Source organism: Vidua chalybeata, chromosome 10 (genome assembly GCF_026979565.1).
Source record: "Vidua chalybeata isolate OUT-0048 chromosome 10, bVidCha1 merged haplotype, whole genome shotgun sequence".
NCBI lineage: Eukaryota > Metazoa > Chordata > Aves > Passeriformes > Viduidae > Vidua > Vidua chalybeata.
In genome coordinates this window covers 22,224,665-22,245,989 of record NC_071539.1, presented here as the reverse complement: position 1 = coordinate 22,245,989, position 21,325 = coordinate 22,224,665, and the positions used below count along the sequence as shown (strand labels likewise).

At 41.9% G+C, this 21,325-nt stretch overlaps 2 protein-coding genes across 8 annotated transcripts in view; both read left to right on the top strand.

Moving 5' to 3' along the window:
* Window positions 1–82: 82 nt before the first annotated feature.
* Window positions 83–4,579, top strand: POLR2D (RNA polymerase II subunit D). The gene is made up of 4 exons (XM_053951407.1): window positions 83–588; window positions 2,137–2,317; window positions 2,771–2,866; window positions 3,971–4,579. Exons 1-4 carry the CDS (start codon window positions 516–518, stop codon window positions 4,047–4,049), a joined length of 429 nt encoding a protein of 142 aa, XP_053807382.1. The 5' UTR covers window positions 83–515; the 3' UTR covers window positions 4,050–4,579.
* A 1,887-nt stretch (window positions 4,580–6,466) lies between these two features.
* Window positions 6,467–21,325, top strand: part of WDR33 (WD repeat domain 33) — a 68,669-nt gene continuing 53,810 nt past the window's right edge. For 6 of the 7 annotated variants that reach the window (XM_053951548.1, XM_053951542.1, XM_053951543.1 and 3 more), the window contains exon 1: window positions 6,467–6,614. The gene's annotated coding sequence lies outside the window, so the exon portion shown is untranslated. The remainder of the gene's footprint in view (window positions 6,615–21,325) is intronic. The other variant, XM_053951541.1, reaches the window with a different exon arrangement.

The following is a 21,325-nucleotide window of genomic DNA, read 5'->3' as shown; positions in this document are numbered from 1 at the left end:
CCGTTCCCACCCCTCACCGGGGCAGTGCCCCCAGCCCTCAGCCGGGCAGAGCCGTTCCCGCCCCTCATCCGGGGCAGTGCCCTCAGCCCTCACCCGGGCAGAGCCGTTCCCGCCCCTCATCCGGGCAGTGGCCCCAGCCCTCACCCGGGCAGAGCCGTTCCCGCCCCTCATCCGGGCAGTGCCCCCAGCCCTCACCCGGGCAGAGCCGTTCCCACCCCTCACCGGGGCGGTGCCCTCAGCCCTCACCCGGGCAGAGCCGTTCCCACCCCTCACCGGGGCAGTGCCCGCAGCCCTCACCCGGGCAGAGCCATTCCCGCCCCTCATCCGGGCAGTGCCCCCAGCCCTCACCCGGGCAGAGCCATTCCCGCCCCTCATCCGGGCAGTGGCCCCAGCCCTCACCCGGGCAGAGCCGTTCCCGCCCCTCATCCGGGCAGTGGCCCCAGCCCTCACCCGGGCAGAGAGCCGCCCGCCCTCCCGTGACGCGGGGCCGCCCTTTCCGCCGGGACTTTCCGGTGATGGCGGCGGGCGGCAGCGACCCGCGGACGGCAGACGTGGAGGAGGACGCTTCGCAGCTCGTCTTCCCCAAAGGTGCGGGCGGGGGTGGCGAGGAGCCCGGGGTCGGGTGGTGGTTGGAGGCCGGCAGCGGCCGCCTGGGAGGGTGCGAGCCTCGCTGAGCGGCTCCGCGGACCGGAGCGCTGCTCAACGCCCCTCCAGCAGCTACTAAGCCCCGAGTGTTAAAAATCGGGATAATAAATGATTTCTATATATATTTAAGGATCTCATGATTTCGAGGATATGGCGGTTCTTAGGTGGGCCGCTATGTGTGTATAGGGTATTTAAAAAATAATTTTAAAAATCCTGTCAGGTTGTAGTGAAAATGTTGTTTTTTGATATAAGCTTTTTCAGTGGTATTTGTTGACACAGGAGTTCTTCCTTGTGGGGGTGGGCAGGCCCTGGCACAGGGTGCCCTGAGCAGCTGTGGCTGCCCCTGGATCCCTGGAACTGTCCAAGGCCAGGTTGGACAGAGCTTGGAGCACCCTGGGACAGTGGAAGGTGTCCCTGCCCATGACAGGGGTGGGACTGGATGGGCTTTAAGGTCCCTTCCAACCTAAGCTGTTCTGGAAATGTGTGAATATTGCTGCAGTTAGGAAACCAGCTGTCCAGATCCAGAGTGTATTTTTTTTTTTCCCAGAAAACGAATTCAGTATAAATTCTGGAAATGTATTTACACCTCAGAGCCACCCTGGAAAAAAAAAAAAAGGAGGGGGAGAAAAATGGACACCTTGCTGCATTGTTGAGTTATGATGAGTTATGAACAATAGGGAAGTTCTGAAAGACTATTTTTCAGGTTTTTTAAATGCTAATCGTGTGTTTAGCCCAAGCTGATTTACTCCTCAATGGAAAATAAGACTTGCCAGCCCCTTTCTAGCAGTCCTCGTATCTGCTTGTATAAAACAGTGCTGTTGGGCACTCTGGGATGCAGCCTCTGACACTTTTGCTTTGAACAGCTCACACTGAGCTGTTGAAAGATGTGATGTTGAAAGATATTCTTGTTAGTGGAATACACATAGTGGTTATGGTGATAATGAATGAATTCAAATTTGGCTAAGGGGGGGAGAATTTTTAAGATTGGTTAAAACTTTTTTTTCTGATAATAAAATTTCAGTAGGTCAATTAACTTTTCAAGTCAATGAAGCCTTTTTAAAAACATTCAACAGCATTCATATTTACTTCAAGAGCTCAGAGACTTCTGAAGACTGTGGCATCACTTCTGAATTTTGTGGAGTTCTAAATATTTTTTTTTTGCTGTATCAAGTCATGCATTACTTCTGCCAAAATTGGATGAAGGAAACATACTGCAAAAATATGAAAAAATCTGAATGTTAGTGCTGCAAGTGTAAAATATATGGTCAAAAAGACAAGCACCTTGGACTGCCACTTAAAGTGTAATTTTTATCAGCATTTTCAGTATGAAATGCTGCCTGGTCACTAGTGAAAGAGCTCACACAACTACCATGAAAGACATTTTCACTTCTTTATTACCCAGATCTAAATTACACACAAAACTCGTGCAATTCCCCTTTTCAAACACATTCCACCTTCTTCCATGCTGACATTCCCTCATTCGTCCTGCAGAATTTGAAACTGCGGAAACTCTGCTGAACTCTGAGGTGCACATGCTGCTCGAGCACCGCAAGCAGCAGAACGAGAGCGCGGAGGATGAGCAGGAGCTGTCAGAAGTCTTCATGAAAACCTTGAACTACACAGCACGCTTCAGCCGCTTCAAAAACCGCGAAACCATCGCCAGCGTGCGCAGGTGAGTGGGAAAGTTGGGGTGTAACAAACACTGTGTTGGAGAATTGGATCCCTCATATTGGTCCTGCTTTACAAACGTACATCTTAGTGGTGTTGGTGATTTGTTCTTTAATTCTGAGTCTTTTGGCTTCCTAACGAGGCAAGAAGTTCTTGATGGAGGTTTATGCTTTGTCGAGGTCAAGCCTTCTGAACTGCTTTGTTTTCAGTGTCTCACTGACAGCTGATTGCATTAAATGGGAAGATTTTCTAGACTTTGCAGAATAATTCAGGGGAAGTGGAGTTAGCAGGTAGGATTTTATTTTTAACTCTATGCATTTATATAATGAGTCTTTTCTCCTGAAAAAAATTACTTCAGTGCCAAAACCAGTGTACAAAAAGATAAACATTTGTTTCAGTTTAAGCCCCTTTATGTTTCTGTCTTGTAATTCCATCAAATTGTTGTCTTTCCTTACAGCTTACTGCTGCAGAAGAAGCTGCATAAGTTTGAACTGGCATGTTTGGCTAACTTGTGTCCTGAGACAGCTGAGGAAGCAAAAGCTCTGATTCCCAGGTAAGCACCTACATATTGTACAAAGGCTGCTGTATCCTTCCCTGTGACCTAAAGCCAGCCATGCCCTGGTACCCTCTCTTGAATCCAACTCCCTTGCTGGAAAAACATTTGGTCTTGGTCTTTCTTCCCCCACCCACTGATCTGACAGCAACACACTTTGTACATGTCCCTAATGCACTTCTGAGAGCTTTTACTGGATGTAGTGCAAACCTCTTAAATTGGGGTTCTTAGCTGGCTGTGTGTGTGTTCCTCGGAGTGTTTTCCAGGACATTGGAGCAAATGAACTGTTTTGTGGATAATGTAGGGGGGAGCAGTAGCTTCTTCATGTCTTGACTGGTTATCTCATGGCCTGAGATAGAGGAGGGAATGAAACATTCATCTGAATCACAGTTTCTTCCTTATTTGTCATTATATAAAAGGGAAGGCTTCGAGATGATCTAATTGTGGGCAGTATTGTGGGTAATTCCCAGTACCTGGAAAGAGACTTTTTATGAGAGTAGTGACAGGACGAGGTAATGGCTTCAACTGAGGGTAGATTTAGATTAGATTCTGGGGAGAAATTCATCCCTGTGAGGGTGGTGAGGCCCTGGCACAGGGTGCCCAGGGAAGCTGTGGCTGCCCCTGGATCCCTGGAAGTGTCCAAGGCCAGGCTGGATGGGGCTCTGAACAACCTGGTCTAGTGCAATGTGTCCCTATCCATGGCAGGGGTTGGAATGAGATGATCTTCAAGGTCCCTTCCAACCCAAATCATTCCATGATATTATGTTAGGATTTCATAGCAAGAATGGATTGGCTTGAGCATGAGCATGCAGCTACGTGGACTTCATTTAGAGTTCTGCTTACACCTGCTTTCCCTTTTTTGAAAACACATTTTGGGTTAAACACAAATTTCTGGGAAGAACGGAGTTCTGTCATGTAAAGAAGAAGCAGTGCATAGGGATTAGAGCACTCTTTGTACAGTGGTGTTACAGGTGGTTCCTGGTGGTCACACAGGTAGGTGACAGTGTGTTGAGACTGACAGGAGAGAGTTATGACTGAAACGAATCAAGGGAGAGAGATTATTTCTGAAACCTTTAATGTCTCTTTATTGCTCTTACCTTGCAGCCTGGAGGGCCGCTTTGAAGATGAAGAATTACAACAGATTCTCGACGACATTCAGACTAAACGCAGCTTCCAGTACTAAGGTTAACCCTCAGCCCCTTAATCTGAGCAGAAAAACCTGAGGACTTGGGCTGTTTCTCAGCCCTTTGGATCAGCCCAGCTCACAGCTGAGCAAGGGTAGTTGTGGATGCAGGGTGCTCCAGTGCTGCGCTGCCAAAGGTGCATTCAGACTGGAGATCAGCGTTGTCCTTTTGGTTTGTTCCATGTGTATGTTGGCACGGACCCCCTGTATTGTGAGAGCAAAGAACCTGAAAGGCCTTTTCCCAGTGGCTCAAGTATTTGTTTCTTCCCTAATCCCTCTTCCCAGGTTGTAAAATTTTCAACATTTTTGGTTTTTAGCAGAAATTTAGATGTGATTCTGTGTTTTTTAGGAACTTCTAAAGGATGCAGAAACTTTTTCTTGGTTCTCATAAGGTTCAGTGATGAGCAGCATCAGTATCTGTGGTGGTTTTTGTTTGTTTGTTTTATTGTTTGATTGGGACAGTGCATTTTTACAGCTTCAATATTTTTCTATTATTGTTTAGTGTAAATTAAAAGATATTTTTAATTAAAGTTGTGTGTTTTATAAATATTAGGTACATATTATGATTTTGTTAATGAGGACCTTTTTAATGAATAGATCCTGGAGATCTGGGGACTCCAAGGGTGTAATAACCTTAGTGCAGATCAGAGGTGTTCCTACAATCACAGTGAGAAAGCATTGGGGCAGCATCTCCCTCTCTGCTCTCCTGTTCTGTGCCAAGTGATTGCAGACACCCAATCTGTATCCTGCTACAGAAAGAAAAAAGTGAAGAAACCAAATAATTTTGATGTTAACAGAGCCAGGCATCCACCCGTGGAGGGATGGACTCCTTAACTAGGTTCCTATCTGTCCTAATACTGAGATGAAACCAAACCACAAATAACGTGACACAGTGGAGGGCTGGCTCCTGGTGCAGCCTGTGGGGATCACACACCCAGTGCTATCAGAGCTCAGCTGCTGGGAGAGTCACAGATTGTTAGCTTTTATTTGAAAGGAATGTTCTTTTGTGTAGGAGAAACTTCTTAAACAAGCCCTTTCAAGTCTTGCAATTTTACCACCCCACCTGAAAGAAGGAAAATTTTGCAGGAAAGTTGGGAGAAAGTGACAGACAGATGTTTTAAGATTATTTGTGTATTTGTGATCATAAGCAATAATCTCACTGATCTTGCAAAAGAAAGAGAAATAAAATATTACTAGAAATGTAATGTTGCTGCTGTGCTGAGAGGCTGTACTGGTGTGTGACAGCTGTTTGGGCTCACCTCACCTGGAGCACATTACCTCAGACAGATTTGTGTGTGAGCTGGGGTGGCAGTGGCTCCTGCAGGCCTATAAACCACACATGCATCTGTAACCGACCACAGGAACTTTACCAGGGTCAGAATAATTCTAACTGAAGAGGAAAAACCAAGGTGGCAAACCTTTATTTTATAAAGATTAGTGTCCTCTTTGGATACAGCATACGCTTCCCAGAAGCTGCTCCTGCTGAACAGGGTTTGCTCTGTAAAATGCTACTGTTCAAGCAGCTTTAAGACATTTTCATCTAAACACACAGACTCTTAGGTCTTAATCACAACTAATTCAGGGAGAAAAGCCATTCTGCACCTCTCTGTCTACATTCGTGGCACTACTTGATGATGCCTAAGTACCCTTAGGAGGAGTGTGACAGACCTAGTGATCTGTAAATGATCTGAGTTGCACTATCCTACACAAATAGCTTATTAGCCTTGAGATTAGTAGGTTTTGCTTGTGTTCTGAAGCCCAGTACTGGGGACAGAGGAGAATAGAATCACAGAATCGATTAGGTTTGGAAAGACATCTGAGATGGAATCCAACCTCTGAGCAAACACCACCATGCCAACTATACCATGGCACTGAGTGCCACCTCCAATCTTGCCTTAAACACCTCCAGAGACGGTGACTCCACCCCCTCCCAGGGCAGCCCATTCCAAAGTTATTTCTGGGAGCCACACCAGGCGGGAGTGTCTTGTAGCGCCTGGGCGTTAGGTGAGCGTGAGAGAACTATCACGGAGCAGTGCAATTATCGCTCTGGCCGCCGGCAGTGCCTTTTTGGCCAGCTGGAGCCGGCGGTCCCGGGAGTGTCCGGGGGCAGGTCCCGGCCCGGCGGTCCCGGCAGTGCTCGGGGCGCGGCTCCCGGCCCGGCGGCTCTGAGGGACCCCGGGCGCCCCCTCAGGCCCCACCACACGCGGGACGGCCCTGCTGGGCTCTCTGCGCATGCGCGCAGCTCTGCGCGCTCTCGCCCTGTCATTGGTGCGCCGGCCGGGTCGGCTCGCGGAAGCGGCGCGCGCCCCGCCCCGCCCCAAGTGCGCACGCGCGTTTCCGCCCGGGGCCCTTCAGGCGCGGCGCCCCCGCCCGCGCGCCCTGACTTAGTGCGCGTGCGCGCGGGCGTGGGGCGCGTGCGCTGCTGGCGGGGGAGGCGGAGGGAAGATGGCGGGCAGCCGCGGGTCGTGAGGCGGCGGCGGCGGAGTTTGCCGGAGCCAGGAGGACGAGGCGGGCGGCGAGGTGTTGGTGGGGCGCGGAGTCCCGGTACGAGAGGCTGGCTGGGCGGTGAGTGCGGCTCAGTGTTGGGCAGGGTGGGGGAGCAGCCGGGGAAGTGCGGCCCACTCCGCCATCTTTAGGCCGCGGCCCTGGAGCGGCGCGGCCGGGGCAGGGCGAGGGCCGCCGGCGGGAACAGAGAGTCCTCGGGCCGGGGCGCCCGGGGGAACGGCGAGAGCCGAGCTAGGGCCCAGCGCCGCGGCCGGGCCCTATGCTGCGGTGTGCTGGAGGGCCCGGCCTGGAAGCGGACAGCAGGGCCCCTGCCCTCTCTACTGCACAGGTGTCTGTCGGTGGCTTCGTGCGAGTCTCTCAATCCTGGCTTTTTGTACTTCTTTTAATGTTATTATTTTTTAATATTATTCTTTCCTCCGCCTTGGGTCCGAGTGGAGATCGAGTTGTGGCTGCTTTGAACATAGGGCTGGCCATTACGAACCGTGTTAGGTACCTCGAATTTTTTACTTATGTGGTTCTTTTCATGGGTAATCCTCTTGTTTTAAGGAGAGAGAAGAAGAGGCCACAGACATAGAATACTACGTTAGGTTAATATTTAAGCTTCTCAGATGCCAGTTGAGATAACTTCATTTGCCAGTAAACGGTCTTAGTTCTGTAGGACTAATAAACATTGGTAAAAGAATGGGAAAGTATTATTTTCGGTTTTCTTATGGATCCCGAGAGGGCTGTTGCTCACGTTTTGTCCTGTGGAACAGCACTGTTGTTGGAGTATGTTCCCTGTGATGCTGTAACACACAGCCGTGTGCAGCAGACGCTTCTGCTGGCACGGTGGAGGGGCTGGTGACCATGTGCTGTCACATTCCACTGACTGCGACTCATCAGCCTGTGCATGGGGAGCAAACCCAGGGGACGAGTTCAACTTGGAAATAATAGCTCAGCGTTTTTCCCTTGGAGAGAACTCATTAAACTTCCTGCCTCCTTAAGAGGTCTGTGTTATTTCTCTCGTGCTGATTGTTATCTTCTTTGCTATGAGTAAATAGTTGTATAGTCTCAAATGTAGTAATTTTTAATACTAGCAGTTGCTTGAACACATCTGAGTGACAGAGTTGTCATAGGTAAGTAGTTCTGTGCTCTACAACTCTTGTGCCTCATTATATCCTTGCTTACAGTTTGTGAGTATTATTTGGGAATCTGTTTTTCTGTGTAGGCAGTAGTCCCTCATCCTTCTTGCAGCATATTTTTATTCCTTTATGTTTAACTCAGTGCTCCAGCTTTTATGCTTAACTTATGCTCTGTCCTTCCTTTAAGGGAGGCGATATTGTGTGTCAGAGAGTTTATAGTATGCAAAAAGTGTTGTGCCAAAAGACTGTAGGGCTCCCTGCTCCTAAGTTCTTTTTCAAGTAAACTAATACTTACTTCTCAGTGACTTGCTGCAATATTCTGCCATCATCTTACTCTAAGAATATATCATTATTAAATGTGTTTCAGAAATCTGATTCTTAACTTCTTGTGTAGTTGTGTTGTAATAGTTCCAATGAAAAGATGTGAAAATGTAGATACTAAAAATAGATTAAAGTATTGAAAGATTGGGGGGAGAAAAAACCCTTAGAGCTGCAGAGAATGTTAGATGTGAGTAACTACTCATAAAGCTGCTAAAACCTTTTGACTTAAATATCCATCACTGCAAACAGTGACAGCGATTCCCTGTTGTCTGAAGTGTTGGTCCTCCACTGAACACTTGGAGCAGTAAATATTGGACTGTTGGAATTGAAAATTTCTCATCAGTTTTGTCTTTGTGATATCAGCACAAGAATTGAAAGCCCAATAATCCTAAACTGTGCTTGAGCTAGAGGTACTAGGAATGCCTCCTTTTGCTGCAGGAGAGAGACCTTGGTCTGAGGAGGAGATAAGGAGTCTCCTGTTTTGTTCCCATCCCTAGCAAAGGAGTCTTCTGACTCACCTGAAAATAACAGTCATGGAGAAGACATTAGGTTGAGTAGCCATATGGAAGGAATACAGTTTAAATCTGTACTGGGATGATTCCATGCAAAATATTTCATTTTGTGCATCTGCTAGGCATGTATCTAGGGAATTTCAAGAGTTGGTTCAGTAACACTGGAAATGAAAATAATTTTGGCCTTGCTCAGATAGAGGTTATAATTTAGAAAACTACTTGTAAAAACAAGTTGGAAGCTATCTGCGGTGTGTTTGTGAATTTTACAAAAGCTGTTCTTTGTTTGCCGTGTTTACATTCCTGATACTGGATTGTTATGCTAACAAAAGTAAAAATACAGGTATGCAGGCCTGGTTGGTGTAGTTACTACAGACACTGAACATTGTTACAGCATGGTGCTGGGGAGGAGATATGCCAAGGGTCTTTCAAAAGATTAAAACCTTAAGATAACTTTGGGTTTTGCTTCTTATCATAGAAGATATCTGAAGGTAAGAGCAGAGAAGTAGAGTTTTTGATAGCTAACTGGTTTTGATTTGTGTTTTGCTAGTAATTTCACTTCACTTTAGAGCATCCATGGTCCCCTATTTTCCAGATGGTGCTAAACTTCCCAGCAATCTGTTCTTGCTCACTAGTGTTTAAAAAAGCTGTTCAGCATTTCATAATGCTGCTTCTGGTTCAACCTGCTCTCCACACTCGGGCTGAGTGTACCAGTCATGCTGTTGTGAAACCTGAATGGGGATTGAAGCGTATGTTTAGCAGGAAAGCTTCCTCTGTGTGCTAATTGCACTTTTGCTGACAGTTTGCTGTTGAGGCAGTGAGTTTGCAGGGATTCCACTCCTGCCTAGAGCTGTGCAGGGATCAGGAACTCAGTCTGTGTGGAGGGATCCTGGAGACCAAGGGACTCATTTAACTGATCCTGCTCCTGTTCTACCTCACAGCAAAGCTGGGCTGCTGTTCTGAGCACTTTCACTAACTGGGGCTTATATCACATTTTCCCTACCAGTACAAGGAGAGACTCTACAGTATTGAATGTCACTGTTGTCTAACCCTAATAAAGCTTGTGTTGTTCCAAGCAATTACATATCAGTGTTCTTACACACATCAATAGAATATAAAAAAAAGTGTGAGCAATTTTTCACATTCTTTAGACACAAATGAAAACATTTCTTCCTCTTATATGTTGCACCAAGTAACCCTGGTACATTTTTTTTTTCTATCAGTAAAAGATAACTTTATCTTCAACTTCAGTTTTCCTTTAAATAGGATTTTTTCCATACACTGTTGTTAAATCCGAACACTTTCAATTTTCTGTTCACTTTGTTAGTTTATTTTGATGCAAAGAACAATAACATGCCACATGAGCTCTTTGGTGCTATTTAATTAGTCTTCAGTATAATTAAGTATATTGGTTCAAAAAATAAATTCCATTAACTTTTGAAGCTTTGAAAATATTTTCAGTGTAGTTGTAAAGTTTATTTAACCTATAATTTTGGTCATTTTAAATCATTAAAATGATAATATTCTTCTTCCTGTCCTGAAGTTAATGCAGCGGTGCAGTGGCTGTACAGGGGGACCTTTTCTGTGAGCAGAAATCGGATGCTTGTGTTTAGTCTGGCTCACTTTTCTGTTTTGGCCTGGATGTTAAACGCGGGTTCTGGACCCAGTGAGGTGGGAAAGAGGAGGTGATGGTAAATCCCTGTCTCTGCCATAGCTCTGACCTGGGCTGCACTGGCTGATGGTGAGCCTGATGAGAGGCATTGTGCACTATCTGATCCGACAGATCAGCTCTTCTGAAAATACATCCCTGAAATTATGGTCATGTCTGCAGTACCAAGTTTTAATCCAAAGCAGTTGGTCACGAAGCTTGGAATTTAGGTGGCTCTTAGTCACTCACCTGTGACATTACCCAAAAGTGAGTGCCATGAAGTTCATCAGTCTGGTGGGATAGGCCAAAAGCTGTTTTGCTACTAGAACTATAGATTTGTTGGCACTGATCAGTTCTTTATAATAATGTTTTATGTAATTCAATATGAGCACAGGGGTACATGAATTAATCCATGTTTCTGCAGTTTAAGCATTTGAGGATTCATTTAAATCATTATCTCAAATCCAAAAGAAACATTATACAAAACAATATGTTAATGTGCCTTTTTTTGAAAGAGGTCAGAGACTGGATAACAAGGAGTCTTTAGCAGTTTGTATTTGGTATATTCTGTGTTCATGGTGCAGTTTTGACAGCACAGTGACTCGTGTTTTATTTACTGTGGGTATAGGAGTATTCATCTGCAGTTTTGGGTTTGACAGGAGCTGCACTTGGAGCTGGTTAAGCAGCAGCACAGCTCCAGCTAATGGAAGTGCTGGATTTACAGCCTGAGGGCTGTGGATCTGTGCAGTAATCTGGCATGGCATTGCCCAGTGGTAATGCCTGCTTGCCCTGCTTCTGATTCTTTGGTTTTCCTCCTGGGTCAGTGGAGTCATTCCCTGGAATTCCCAATACTCAGCTGCCTGACAGGCTGCTCTGAGTTTTGACCAATGTTAGCGAAAATGGTCTCCTAACACCGAGCAGCTTTTTAGGTGCATGGCCAGTGTGGTCATCAGATGTTTATGTTGGCTTGAAGGAGGGGTCATGGGAGGAAGCACACACTTGGGCTCAAGCCAGGGCTGCTTTGGTTTTGGCCTCAGCAGTTTTAGTTTGGATTTGGGTCAACTTGGCAATTCAGTGCTGAAGTTCCCTCAGTAGTTATGGCTGTACTTACCTTGTGTGGTCACAAGAACAGCAACCACTCTACCCCTGTCCTCCTTCCCCCATACCAGTAAAAATCACTGCTTACCTTTGAAAATTTCTTCCTGTTGGGCCATGCTTGTGAGCAAACGATTGCAGGGACTGGGGAAATGTTATGGTTCTACCACAAGAAAAGTTGGGGATTGTGCAAAATTGCAGGGAGGAGGAGTGCAGACTGAATGAGTATGTTTATTCTGCAATGTTTGCACTGTTTCTCAATTACAGAGTTTGGAGCTAAAGTCTTGCTAGAATCAGTCATCAGACCATATTTTGCATCTTTTTCTATGGATGGATGCAAATACTTTGGTCTCCTTAGCAAATCTAAACCTAAATGAAGTAGCTATTTCTAGTAATATCTTTGTAGAATCCTGACTAATATAAGCCACAGCTGCCAAGCTTTCTGTGTAGTAGGATGAAAATACTGACCTAGAACTGGTGATGCAAATGCTGCTTTTGACAGGAAAACTTGTTGATATTCTCAAGGCAGGACATATGAAGTAGGAAAAAAATGCTGAGAGATTTTAGACTTTTGGAGAACTCCAGCTTTGGAAAGTGAAGCTCTCTGGTGATGTGCTCTTCTACTGAATTGTCATTCTCATGGGGAGATGGATGACTTCTGTATTTCAGGAGAAGCTGACGCTGAACCCTTTCTCCTTGGAATGCTTTGTGTGAGCTTGACTTTCCTTTACTGAGAAATTTATTGATACAGAAGGTGATCACATGCTTTTATTGAACTCTACTAAATGGTAAAGCAAAGGCTGTTTACTAAAGAATTTACTAAATTTAAAGAATTTGAAGGGGTTTTTTTTTTAGCAATTTGTATATATATATATCTACACATACATACATATATATATATATATATATATATATATATATATATATATATATATATATATATATATATAACCATATATAGGCATTTGTGTGGCTCATAATCCACAGCAAAGATCAGAAAACATATTCCTGGAACAAACTGGCTCTGTGATTCCAGTTAAAAGAAAGGGCATTTCTAATTCATTTTCACTGGTATGAGATGTGTATACATCACCCATCAGTTTAGAAAGTGTTCTAGTATTGAAAGTTTCTTGTTATAGGAGAAATATATAGGCTGGTTATGTTTGAAAATAGGTGAAAATTTCTGACAAAGCCTAGGACTGCTCAAGTGATAGCTATAATTTTTTACACTGGGATCTTGAAGCTTCAATAAACAGCACTGTTTATTTTTTCCTATTGTAAGTTTGTTCCTCGTGGGATTGAACAGTTTCTAGCCTAACCACCAGGAAACGGGTTATGCATTAATCTTCCACACCATACTGTGGCAAAAAAAAAAAAAAAAAAAGTTTGCATATATGCTAGACTTCCTAATCTTAACTGAAGCAGATAGTGAGAAGCTACAGTTCTGAAGATCTTCACATAAATAATCTGCAGTTAGAACTTTATTTGATCAAAATAGTTTTAAAGTGGTATTTTCTTTGACTGTTTTCTTAATTTAGCAGGTGTTTGATCAGATTTGTTGGGGTTCTTTTGTTTGTTTTTAACTCCTTGACTTTAACAGTAACACATAAATGGGGAGCATTTATAATTAGCAGGGTTCATCAGCCTTGTTTAGCAGCATTGTGTGATTGAATAATGTTTTAATTGTTTGCTGCAATTCCACTACTTCTGCTTAATGGTGTCTCTTCATCAGCTAAGTCTAGGCATAACAAATGTAGGTAATAATTTACATATTTTGCTATAAACAAGTTGCTAATTTAGCTAGTCTGCTGTTGGGGCAGATAACAAATTTCTGTCTTGGATAAGTATGTGTGCACCTGCTACACCTTTTTATGACAAGAGAATAAAAAATCCCTTAAAAACTTCTTGGATATTGTAAAGAAAACATTGTAGGGGAGTATATTATGGGCCATTTATTCTGCAGTGTGGATGTAGGGTTGTTTAGTCTCTTCTTTCCTTACCTTGAATACATGAGGTGTGTAAATAACCTTGAGGTGCCCAGAAAATGAGGGCTCTGTTGCACAAAGTCTCTGCCTCTGGATGCAGTTTAGGGTATGGGCATTGGTGATAAATGGATTTTAACATTAAAATATGCAGCAAAATAGAAAGTTCTTCTGTCTTGGAGTTTCTACTGAGATATAAAAGCTCTTCTTGGAGAGAGAAGTAGAAAAAGGATCTTTGAAATATAGTTAATTGCTGAAAAACATTGCTTTTAGTTGTTTTTTGGATTTTTTTAACCTTCTTACACTTCTCAGCAAAAAAAGGCACACTTTTTCACATGATCACACATGATGGCACTATAATCCTGCCCCCTGCTACCCCTTCCAGACTTCAGTTGTGTAATTATAGGAAATTAAGGCATTTTTTTGCCTTTATTTGGCCCAGAAACTGGAATGGCAAACAGCTTTGCTTTGTCAGAAGATGGGCCTGAGTAATATTAAAGGAGGGAGGGGGGGCAGGGAGTGAGCGTTCCTGGGGTCATGAAATAAAGATTTTCTTAATTCGGTTGATGTTTGCACCTTCTCTTCTGTGCAAAAGCAAATGTTGCAATAGTTCTGGGTATGTTTGGTAATCATTTAACAGATGAAGGTTGTGAAAAGCAAATCTTTGTAACATGTTACTACTCTTATAAATTACTAGTTTTTAGTAAAAAATCTTAGGTGTCTTGTCAGTTTTGAATTTGCAACTCTTTGGGTCTCAGATACTCAACTGTGTTTATTATATTAAAATGTATGTTTCTGTTCCATAGTGTGACTGAGGAGAAGGAAACTGTTGCTAGGTTATATGAAGTTTGTTTCTTAATCATCAGAATTCCAGGAGGTTGTTCCTGAAGCAAAGACAGTTTGCTGTATTTCCTATTTCAGTTTTGCCCTACAAACTGCCATAGTCCTTTTTCCTTCCACTGATAATAAAGAACTTTTTTGGAGAATTTCTTGTCACGTTTTCTCCTCCTCTCTTGTCTGTCCCTGTCCATCCCATTATGTACCTAGCAGTAGTATTCAGTCAAGAGGCACTTGAGGAATGGCTCACCAGGAGCACCTGGAAACGAGCAAGAGACCTGCAGAGCTCTCCGTGGGCAGGCAGGGCCTGCTGGGTTTGTAGCAGCTGCAGAATGACTGGCTGCTCACAGAGCAACCCAGAGAGCTCAGGCAGTGCCAAGTGAACAGGAAACAGCAACGTTCTCCTCACAAGGAAGGCCAACTGCCTCTTCAGTGAAACTGGGAGGAGCATTCACACAGATTCTGCTGTGACTTTTGTTCACTGAGTTTTGATATTAGAACCAGCTGAAGAGGGTCTTGATATTTAGGATTAGCAAGGATGACAGGCTTGTTTTCTTCTTTTAAGCTACTTTTCATATGTCATTTTTTATAGTATCTGTCATGGCATGTTTATGTGTTTTAAACATCAGTCCTAAAGTTTTGTTTCCTGACGAAGTAGCAGCTCCAAGGTAAGGTAGCATCAGTAATCACTTCAGCATGAAAACCAAGCTGTGAGTCTTCAGCTAGGTAAGATGAATTGCTGTTATCACAGGGACTCACAATAAAGGACAGTTTAGGTTATAATACAGCTCTTGATAAATACTAAGCAGCAATTGAAATAAAGAGGTATTTGGGAAGTTTAGAGGGAGGAAAAATGTTCTATTAAAAATATATTGTGAGTAAACTTTAAGGTAAAACCAGCGTATCCAACTGGTCATGGCAGCAAAGCAAATCATGTCTGTCTTCTAGCTGAGGTGCAATCTGTGGCTGCTTCCATGTTTGTTTTGAAGTGCAGCTCAAGAAACTTTAGCTCACAGAAGTTGCTTCTGTGATGTGCAGAAAGGCAGTGATTCCAGGCTGTGGCACTCATGAAAGCAGTTTTCTGTACTATAGCCAGAGAGGTAAAGCAGCAGCTGAGTCCTGAGAACTGAAGAATCTTGAGGGTTTTTTATAATGTATATAAGCACATTATCTCCTGTAAATATGTCTGCTCTGAAATGAGTCAAGAGTTCAGCTTGAGCATAAAATAAGGAACGTTTGTGATTTGATTATGATGAGGTATTTGTTGAGTACTAGAAATCCAAAATTTGAAGGAAGTGTTTAAAGAAGGTGTTAAAATGTGTGTAACTTACATGTAGCTAAGCAGGCCCACCTGTTGAAGCTTTTCTCTCTGTAACAAAGACCTCCAGACTGGCTGTTTACAGGTGCTCTCCCTTGGAATTTTAGATAGCTCCATTTCTCTGTAAGTTTGCTCTCCTGTTTCAGAAGTTCTTGAACATTGTGTGTTCTTATGTGCAAAGGTGTACGCCCTTTTTGTCAATTAAATACCAGCACTCCTTTCCCTGCAGGAATAAATAAACCCTTTAAATCCAAAACTACATCAACGTAATCCCATTTTGCCATGTTGCATGTTCTGTCCTTTTAAAGTTTATATAGTGTGTGGATATGTTTGGGTTCTGTTGAAAATCCAAAGGTTTGAACTTCGTGGTGAAACTGGGCATTGTGAAAGTACAGAACTGAAGTTAAAGGGGAAAAAGAAGTGCTGCTGCATTTTAGGCTTTTGGTCATGCCAGTGTAGTAGATTTTGGACTGTGCATAAAACAAAAAGCTTTGGAGTATTTTGAAATAAGAACAGATCTGTGAGCCTTTTGGGCAGAGTAGTTTATTGTCACTTAGACAATTATTAATTGAAGTATATTTCTGCAATTTTAATGAAAAATGAGATTTTTATTTTATTTTTTACATTTTCTGTTGGAACACAATGACTGGAATGGGGAAAGCTGCTAAATTCTCTCCCTTGCTTTGCATGGTCAGAATTTAAACCTCATTTCTAGGAAAGTTTGCTTCACAAATAGAATACAATAGAGAGTGGTTGCAGATGTGTGTTGGGAGCAGAGCAGTAGAGGCCAGGGAAAAAGTGCTTGCTGCAGAGAATAGGGGTGTTGCATAATAGCAGTGTTGTATAACACAGGGCAGTAATTTTGCCTTGAGTTTGTTGATTTGCTGTATTATGGACCTCCAGCGCCTGTAGATAATTTTAATTACAATCTCAAATTGTAAGAATGGTTTTGGTTTTAACTTCCTGTGCTCACATCTGTATGCCTTGTAGAAAATCTTTTGAGATATGCATACAAAAACGCATGCTGCAGTTCCTTTACATAATTCAAAAGTGGGAATAATATTTTAAAGTATTCAGAGGTCAAGAACCTTACACAGTGGTGGGGTTTTTTTTGGTTTTTTTTTTTTTTTTTTACTGTTAGAGGTCTGCTTTTGACTAAAAAGCTTGTACTTCCATTACTGAATATAGTTTTTTAACTAATTTTATAATCCTGCTTAATTCACCAATTCTCTCTCATAATCAGTGGGAAAGATACCATTATATTCTAATGAAACAGCTTAATCTGTCTCAAATCTGTTCTGAAATAAAAATAATGCAGCCTTCATGTAATAAGAAAAGTACTCAAAATTACTTGAGATTTTTCATTTTTTTGTCTCACAAAGATGTAGAATTCTCAGACATTGAGTAATCTGGTTTTGTGAATCTGATTAAATGTTTTTCCAATGCAGTAGGAAATTGAAACACAAAGCAATTTGGGAAATTGGTCAGATTAATCTGTTTTCACTTCATCTGTAATTTGGCATAGTGGGGCTTTTTTTTCATGCTTTCGTCAGTGTTTTCTAAGTGGATTTACCTTATGTGCAGTGAAGGAAATGTAAGATTAATCTTTTCTTTAGAAAAATGATGGCATCTGAATGGAGCAGAAACAAAATCTCATCTGCTGTGAGAGATTAATTCATTGACAGACATGGCAATTAATTTTGGCAGATTTCAAGTGTATCTTCAGGAAAATGTGGTAGAAGCTTGCTGCTGCTAGCGCTGGTTTTAACAGTAGCTTTGGTAATGTGATTTTCTGATACTTTTGCAGGTTTTAAGCATACCTGCAGCTCTCTTGCTCCATTCCTATTGGTGGGTGAAGCAAGGGAGATATAGAAACTTTGATTGAAAACAAACCTTTTGCTCAGGTTCATTTTCTGTTTAAAAGAGAGATTATTTTGGGTCTCTCATTTAGTTTAAGATATTGGAAGACAATTTATTTAAATGGTTTGGAGAAGTGAAGAATCTTTTTTTTTTTTTTTTTCTCTGTATAACCCCCTGCCTGGAAATTTTACAATTTCAAGAGCTTGTCTGCCACTCTTCTCAGTCTTTAACCAGGATGGCTGGCTCTGTTTCTGTGCAGTAGAGATATGATGTATGTGTACATGCATGTTTGGGGTGTTTGTTTTTTTTTTTTAATTTTTTTAATATTTGGTTTTCTAAAACATGGTTGGTGAAAATGGCAAAAATTTGAATATTTATCTCTGGAATATATCTTTTCACATAATTCTTTTGCACTGGGAAGAGGTAGGATTCCCAGGAAAGGAAAGAGGCTGGATGAGGTGACCAAGAAAGAGCTTTCCTTAGGAAGGGGAAGCCATGGAAGGATCCACTGCTGGTGTCCAGAGCAGAAATGCACATTCTCCCAGAGGAGAAAAGAAAGGTAGATCTTTTTGGAATGTGGACATTAAGTGTTGATACTCTGTAAAAGAGGGAGAGGAATAACATTAAATTGTATTTGATATGATTGTTTTTCTGAACAGGTGTGCTTATTCAGATGCACTTATAGATTTCTTAATACACAAATTAAAAAATGCAGAGAGATGTTTTCTCAGAGATGACTACTGACAGTGGAACTTATTAATTTTTAAAAGAAATGTAGTTGTCTATACATTGTAGATGTAAAAATCCTTTGCTAATCAAAGAAAGATATACTGAGCAATAATCTTGGTGAGGTGCCTTTGCACTCTGGTGTTCTTACCTTATTCTTAGTCTCAGGAACCTGAGGTGGTTTTTCTCCAATCCTGTGTTCACCAAGTGTCCCAACTTGAACTCCTGTGAGCTGTTGCAGTGCAAGTAACTCCTGTCAACTCTCACTGTTTCTGTTACACTGGAACGGGGCTTGCTTTAGAGTCTGTGTACTTTATAGCAGAACTAATACATGTTTGAAGAAGTGTTATGTTATATAGATACACTCAGGAAATGTGTAGCACTCCTTTTCCTTTGCTGCTGTAGCCATTTCAGGCAGTGTCTTCTAAGCTCTGAGTGTTGTGTTTAGTGAGCAGTGTGGGGTTTGTAAAGTGGCTGCTGCTTGCACTCTGCACCATAACCTTCTTTGCTCCCATTTGGAAACATACTTTTCTTTTGACATATTCAGTTTATAACACTGTATTCCACCCAAGTTTCTTTACCTTCAATTAAAAATACCTATTAAATATGCAAGGATGTTTTAGTTACCAGTTAACTGTATTTCATTAATGATGAGCTTTATTTTTTGCATAAACTGTATGAAATATGTCAAGATTATACATAAATCAGGTTTTTTTCTTGTAGTTTTGAGCTACCTATATGTAGTGGTGTATTTAATATAAGCCATGACTCTCTTTCTCCAAGCTTTACTAGTTTGGTGGTTTTAGTTTGGTTTGGGTAGCCTAATGTGTTTTGTTTTGATTTAGTGAAGTTGTGTGTGAAATGCTTTGGTTGCATGATTGAAGTTGCAATCTGTCAATTTTCCAAACTTAATGCAAGGTTCATTTTTATATAAAATGAACAACCATATCCAAATAAGATAATAAAGTAACAGTGTTACTGTGTTAAATGCCAGTTTACCTTTGTAGCCTTACTTGGGTACATTAATTCAGTGGTAACCATTTTCTGTAATTGACTAATACTGTATGTGCCTTCTTGCTCGTTTTAAAAAGCAAAAAAACTGCCCAAATCCATCTGCCTTTACTCCATGCTGCTCTGGGTGTGAGATTTTTGGGAGTTTTTTCATTTTTAATTCTGTTCTCCAGTAACATCCCTCTGATTGCTTGATGGCATTAATAGGCCTGGCATCCTTTATGGCACTACTAGGGAGGAATGAAGGCATTGCTCTGTAGGCTCTGTATCCCAAATTCATTTATTTCTCAAAATGTGTGAGGCTTTGAAAGGGGTCTTAATGGGGACAGGAAGTGGAAAACTGATAAGGATGCATGGAAAAATGGGATACAGAAATAAACTAGTTCACATTATGATAGGGGTATAATGAATCAGAAGAAAAAGCAGTTGGTTGGTAACATTACTGTCCAAAAACAATAAAATGACAAGTGACTTATGCCAGATCTTGGAAACAAATCTTGTTGTTGCTTCTAATTGTGCAAATTAAGGAAAATGTGGTTTCTTCCATTTAAACTCCTGTTGATGGACTCTAAAATAAAGAAAAAGTTTGGTACTTTGCTTAAACTAGGAAATTAGATGTTACTACACTAGATTGCACTATGTCCTCTAATATTTGTTTGCATGTTTCTGCTCACACTGACAATACAAAAGGAGCTTTAGCTAATAGACATGCTGAATTCTGACATTGCAGTTGATAAAAAAAGATTTTGAGGAGAGCCTGCTGAGGATTTGGTTTGTTCCAACAAAAAACCAATTAGGATACTGATAACCATTAAATGGGTATATTTTTCTGACTTAGATAGAGGTCTTTGGGAAAAAAATGCTCTGGTTTCATGTGAGAACTGTGGGCCCAAACCATTTCTTTCTAAAGCTGCTTTGTTTGGAAGCTTCATTTGGCGTGTATATGCCCTAATGTATGTCTACACTTTTTTTATATATCTATCCATAGATTATATACTGGTCATATGCACACATGATGAGGGTATTATGTGGATAAAACATAATATTTGAAGCAATGATTAGAAGAAAATGGTCCTAAGCAGCTGGATAAACAATACTTTTCTCAGAGTTGGTAAATGCAAGTAGAAGGCTTTTCGTGCTAAGAGGCAGTGATCTCAAAATTTGAAGAAATAGAATATAAATTCTTCATTTTTCTGTCATGTTGTTGTAGTTGTGGTGTCACTTACTGTCTTGTCAGAATCATGAGTGTGGAAGGATGTGTAGGCATGAAGAGTTGGACTTAACCTGTTTATGGCTTTGGTCCTACTTTTTGCTGATATGGATTGCACGTGAAGTGAAGGTTGTTTATGCTAAGTTAAGCTAGACACTGGTTGGACTCACCTGAAACTATTGCAGTCTAAACTGACCCATATCACACCTAGTGCTGTATTTACCAGTTATAGTAATGCAGAAAATTTCTTTGGCAGATTGTTTTTCCCCTGGAACATGAAAATAAAGTATTAACTTGCTGCTTTGCAGCGTTCCCCTAAAAAGGTATTTTTGGGAGGTAGTGTTTTCTTGCAAGTATAGCTGATCAAAAATTTTTTTTTTGACGCCCCAGTACAGATCTTTGTCCACATTCTTGGTCTCAGTTCTTGATGTTTGTTTTTGCATTGTCTATTAGCGAGTATAGATGTGTGGTTTTGAAAAAATATCTTTTTCTCTCTGGTTTAGAGCACTGATTGGTATAAGGGAATGTCAAACTTTAGACTTGAGAAAGAGTAATACTGGAAATTTCATCTGGGTTTCTGGGGTTCTTGTGGTGTGTTGTTGGTTTTTGTGGGGTTTTTTGATTGTTTGGTTTTGTTGGGTTTTTTCCTCTGACTTTTGAATAACTACATTTAGGAGACTTAATGGACTTGTATGTTTAATGCCAGCTTGTTCTGCTCGTTTAAAGAAGCCACTTTCTTTTTTTCGATATAAACCCCCAGCAAGAAAATTTTACCTTTGATATTTAACACTTAAAACCTTCTTTACAACAGTTTGATATCTCCTGCCAAGTGTTTAGAGAATTTGAGATGGTGTTAGGGGGTCTTGAAGTAATTCCTCTGTGAGGAAGTTTAGATACCTTGTTTCAGGCAACCTGAATTTTGTCCCGCTGTGTGTTCCAGTGGTGCTTTGGAGGCAATCAGACGCATGGTGGGTCTGGTTAGACCACCTGGATGCCTGGAATGGGGCAGCTTCCAGGCAAATGAGCCTTCAGATGACGATTTGGTTTTTGCAAGCTGTTCTCTGTCTTCCCCCCCTTCATTCCAGTTACCAAGTTGGTCTAATAAGATGTTACACCTGCCAAAGGTGTTAAAT

What these genes read in the sequence shown, in the direction of transcription:
- POLR2D (XM_053951407.1), top strand. Translation starts at nt 516, where the DNA reads ATGGCGGCGGGCGGCAGCGACCCGCGGACGGCAGACGTGGAGGAGGAC. An exon ending in ACCATCGCCAGCGTGCGCAG is followed by an intron (nt 2,318 to 2,770) that starts GTGAGTGGGAAA and finishes CTTTCCTTACAG; the next exon opens with CTTACTGCTGCAGAAGAAGC. An exon ending in GCAAAAGCTCTGATTCCCAG is followed by an intron (nt 2,867 to 3,970) that starts GTAAGCACCTAC and finishes CTTACCTTGCAG; the next exon opens with CCTGGAGGGCCGCTTTGAAG.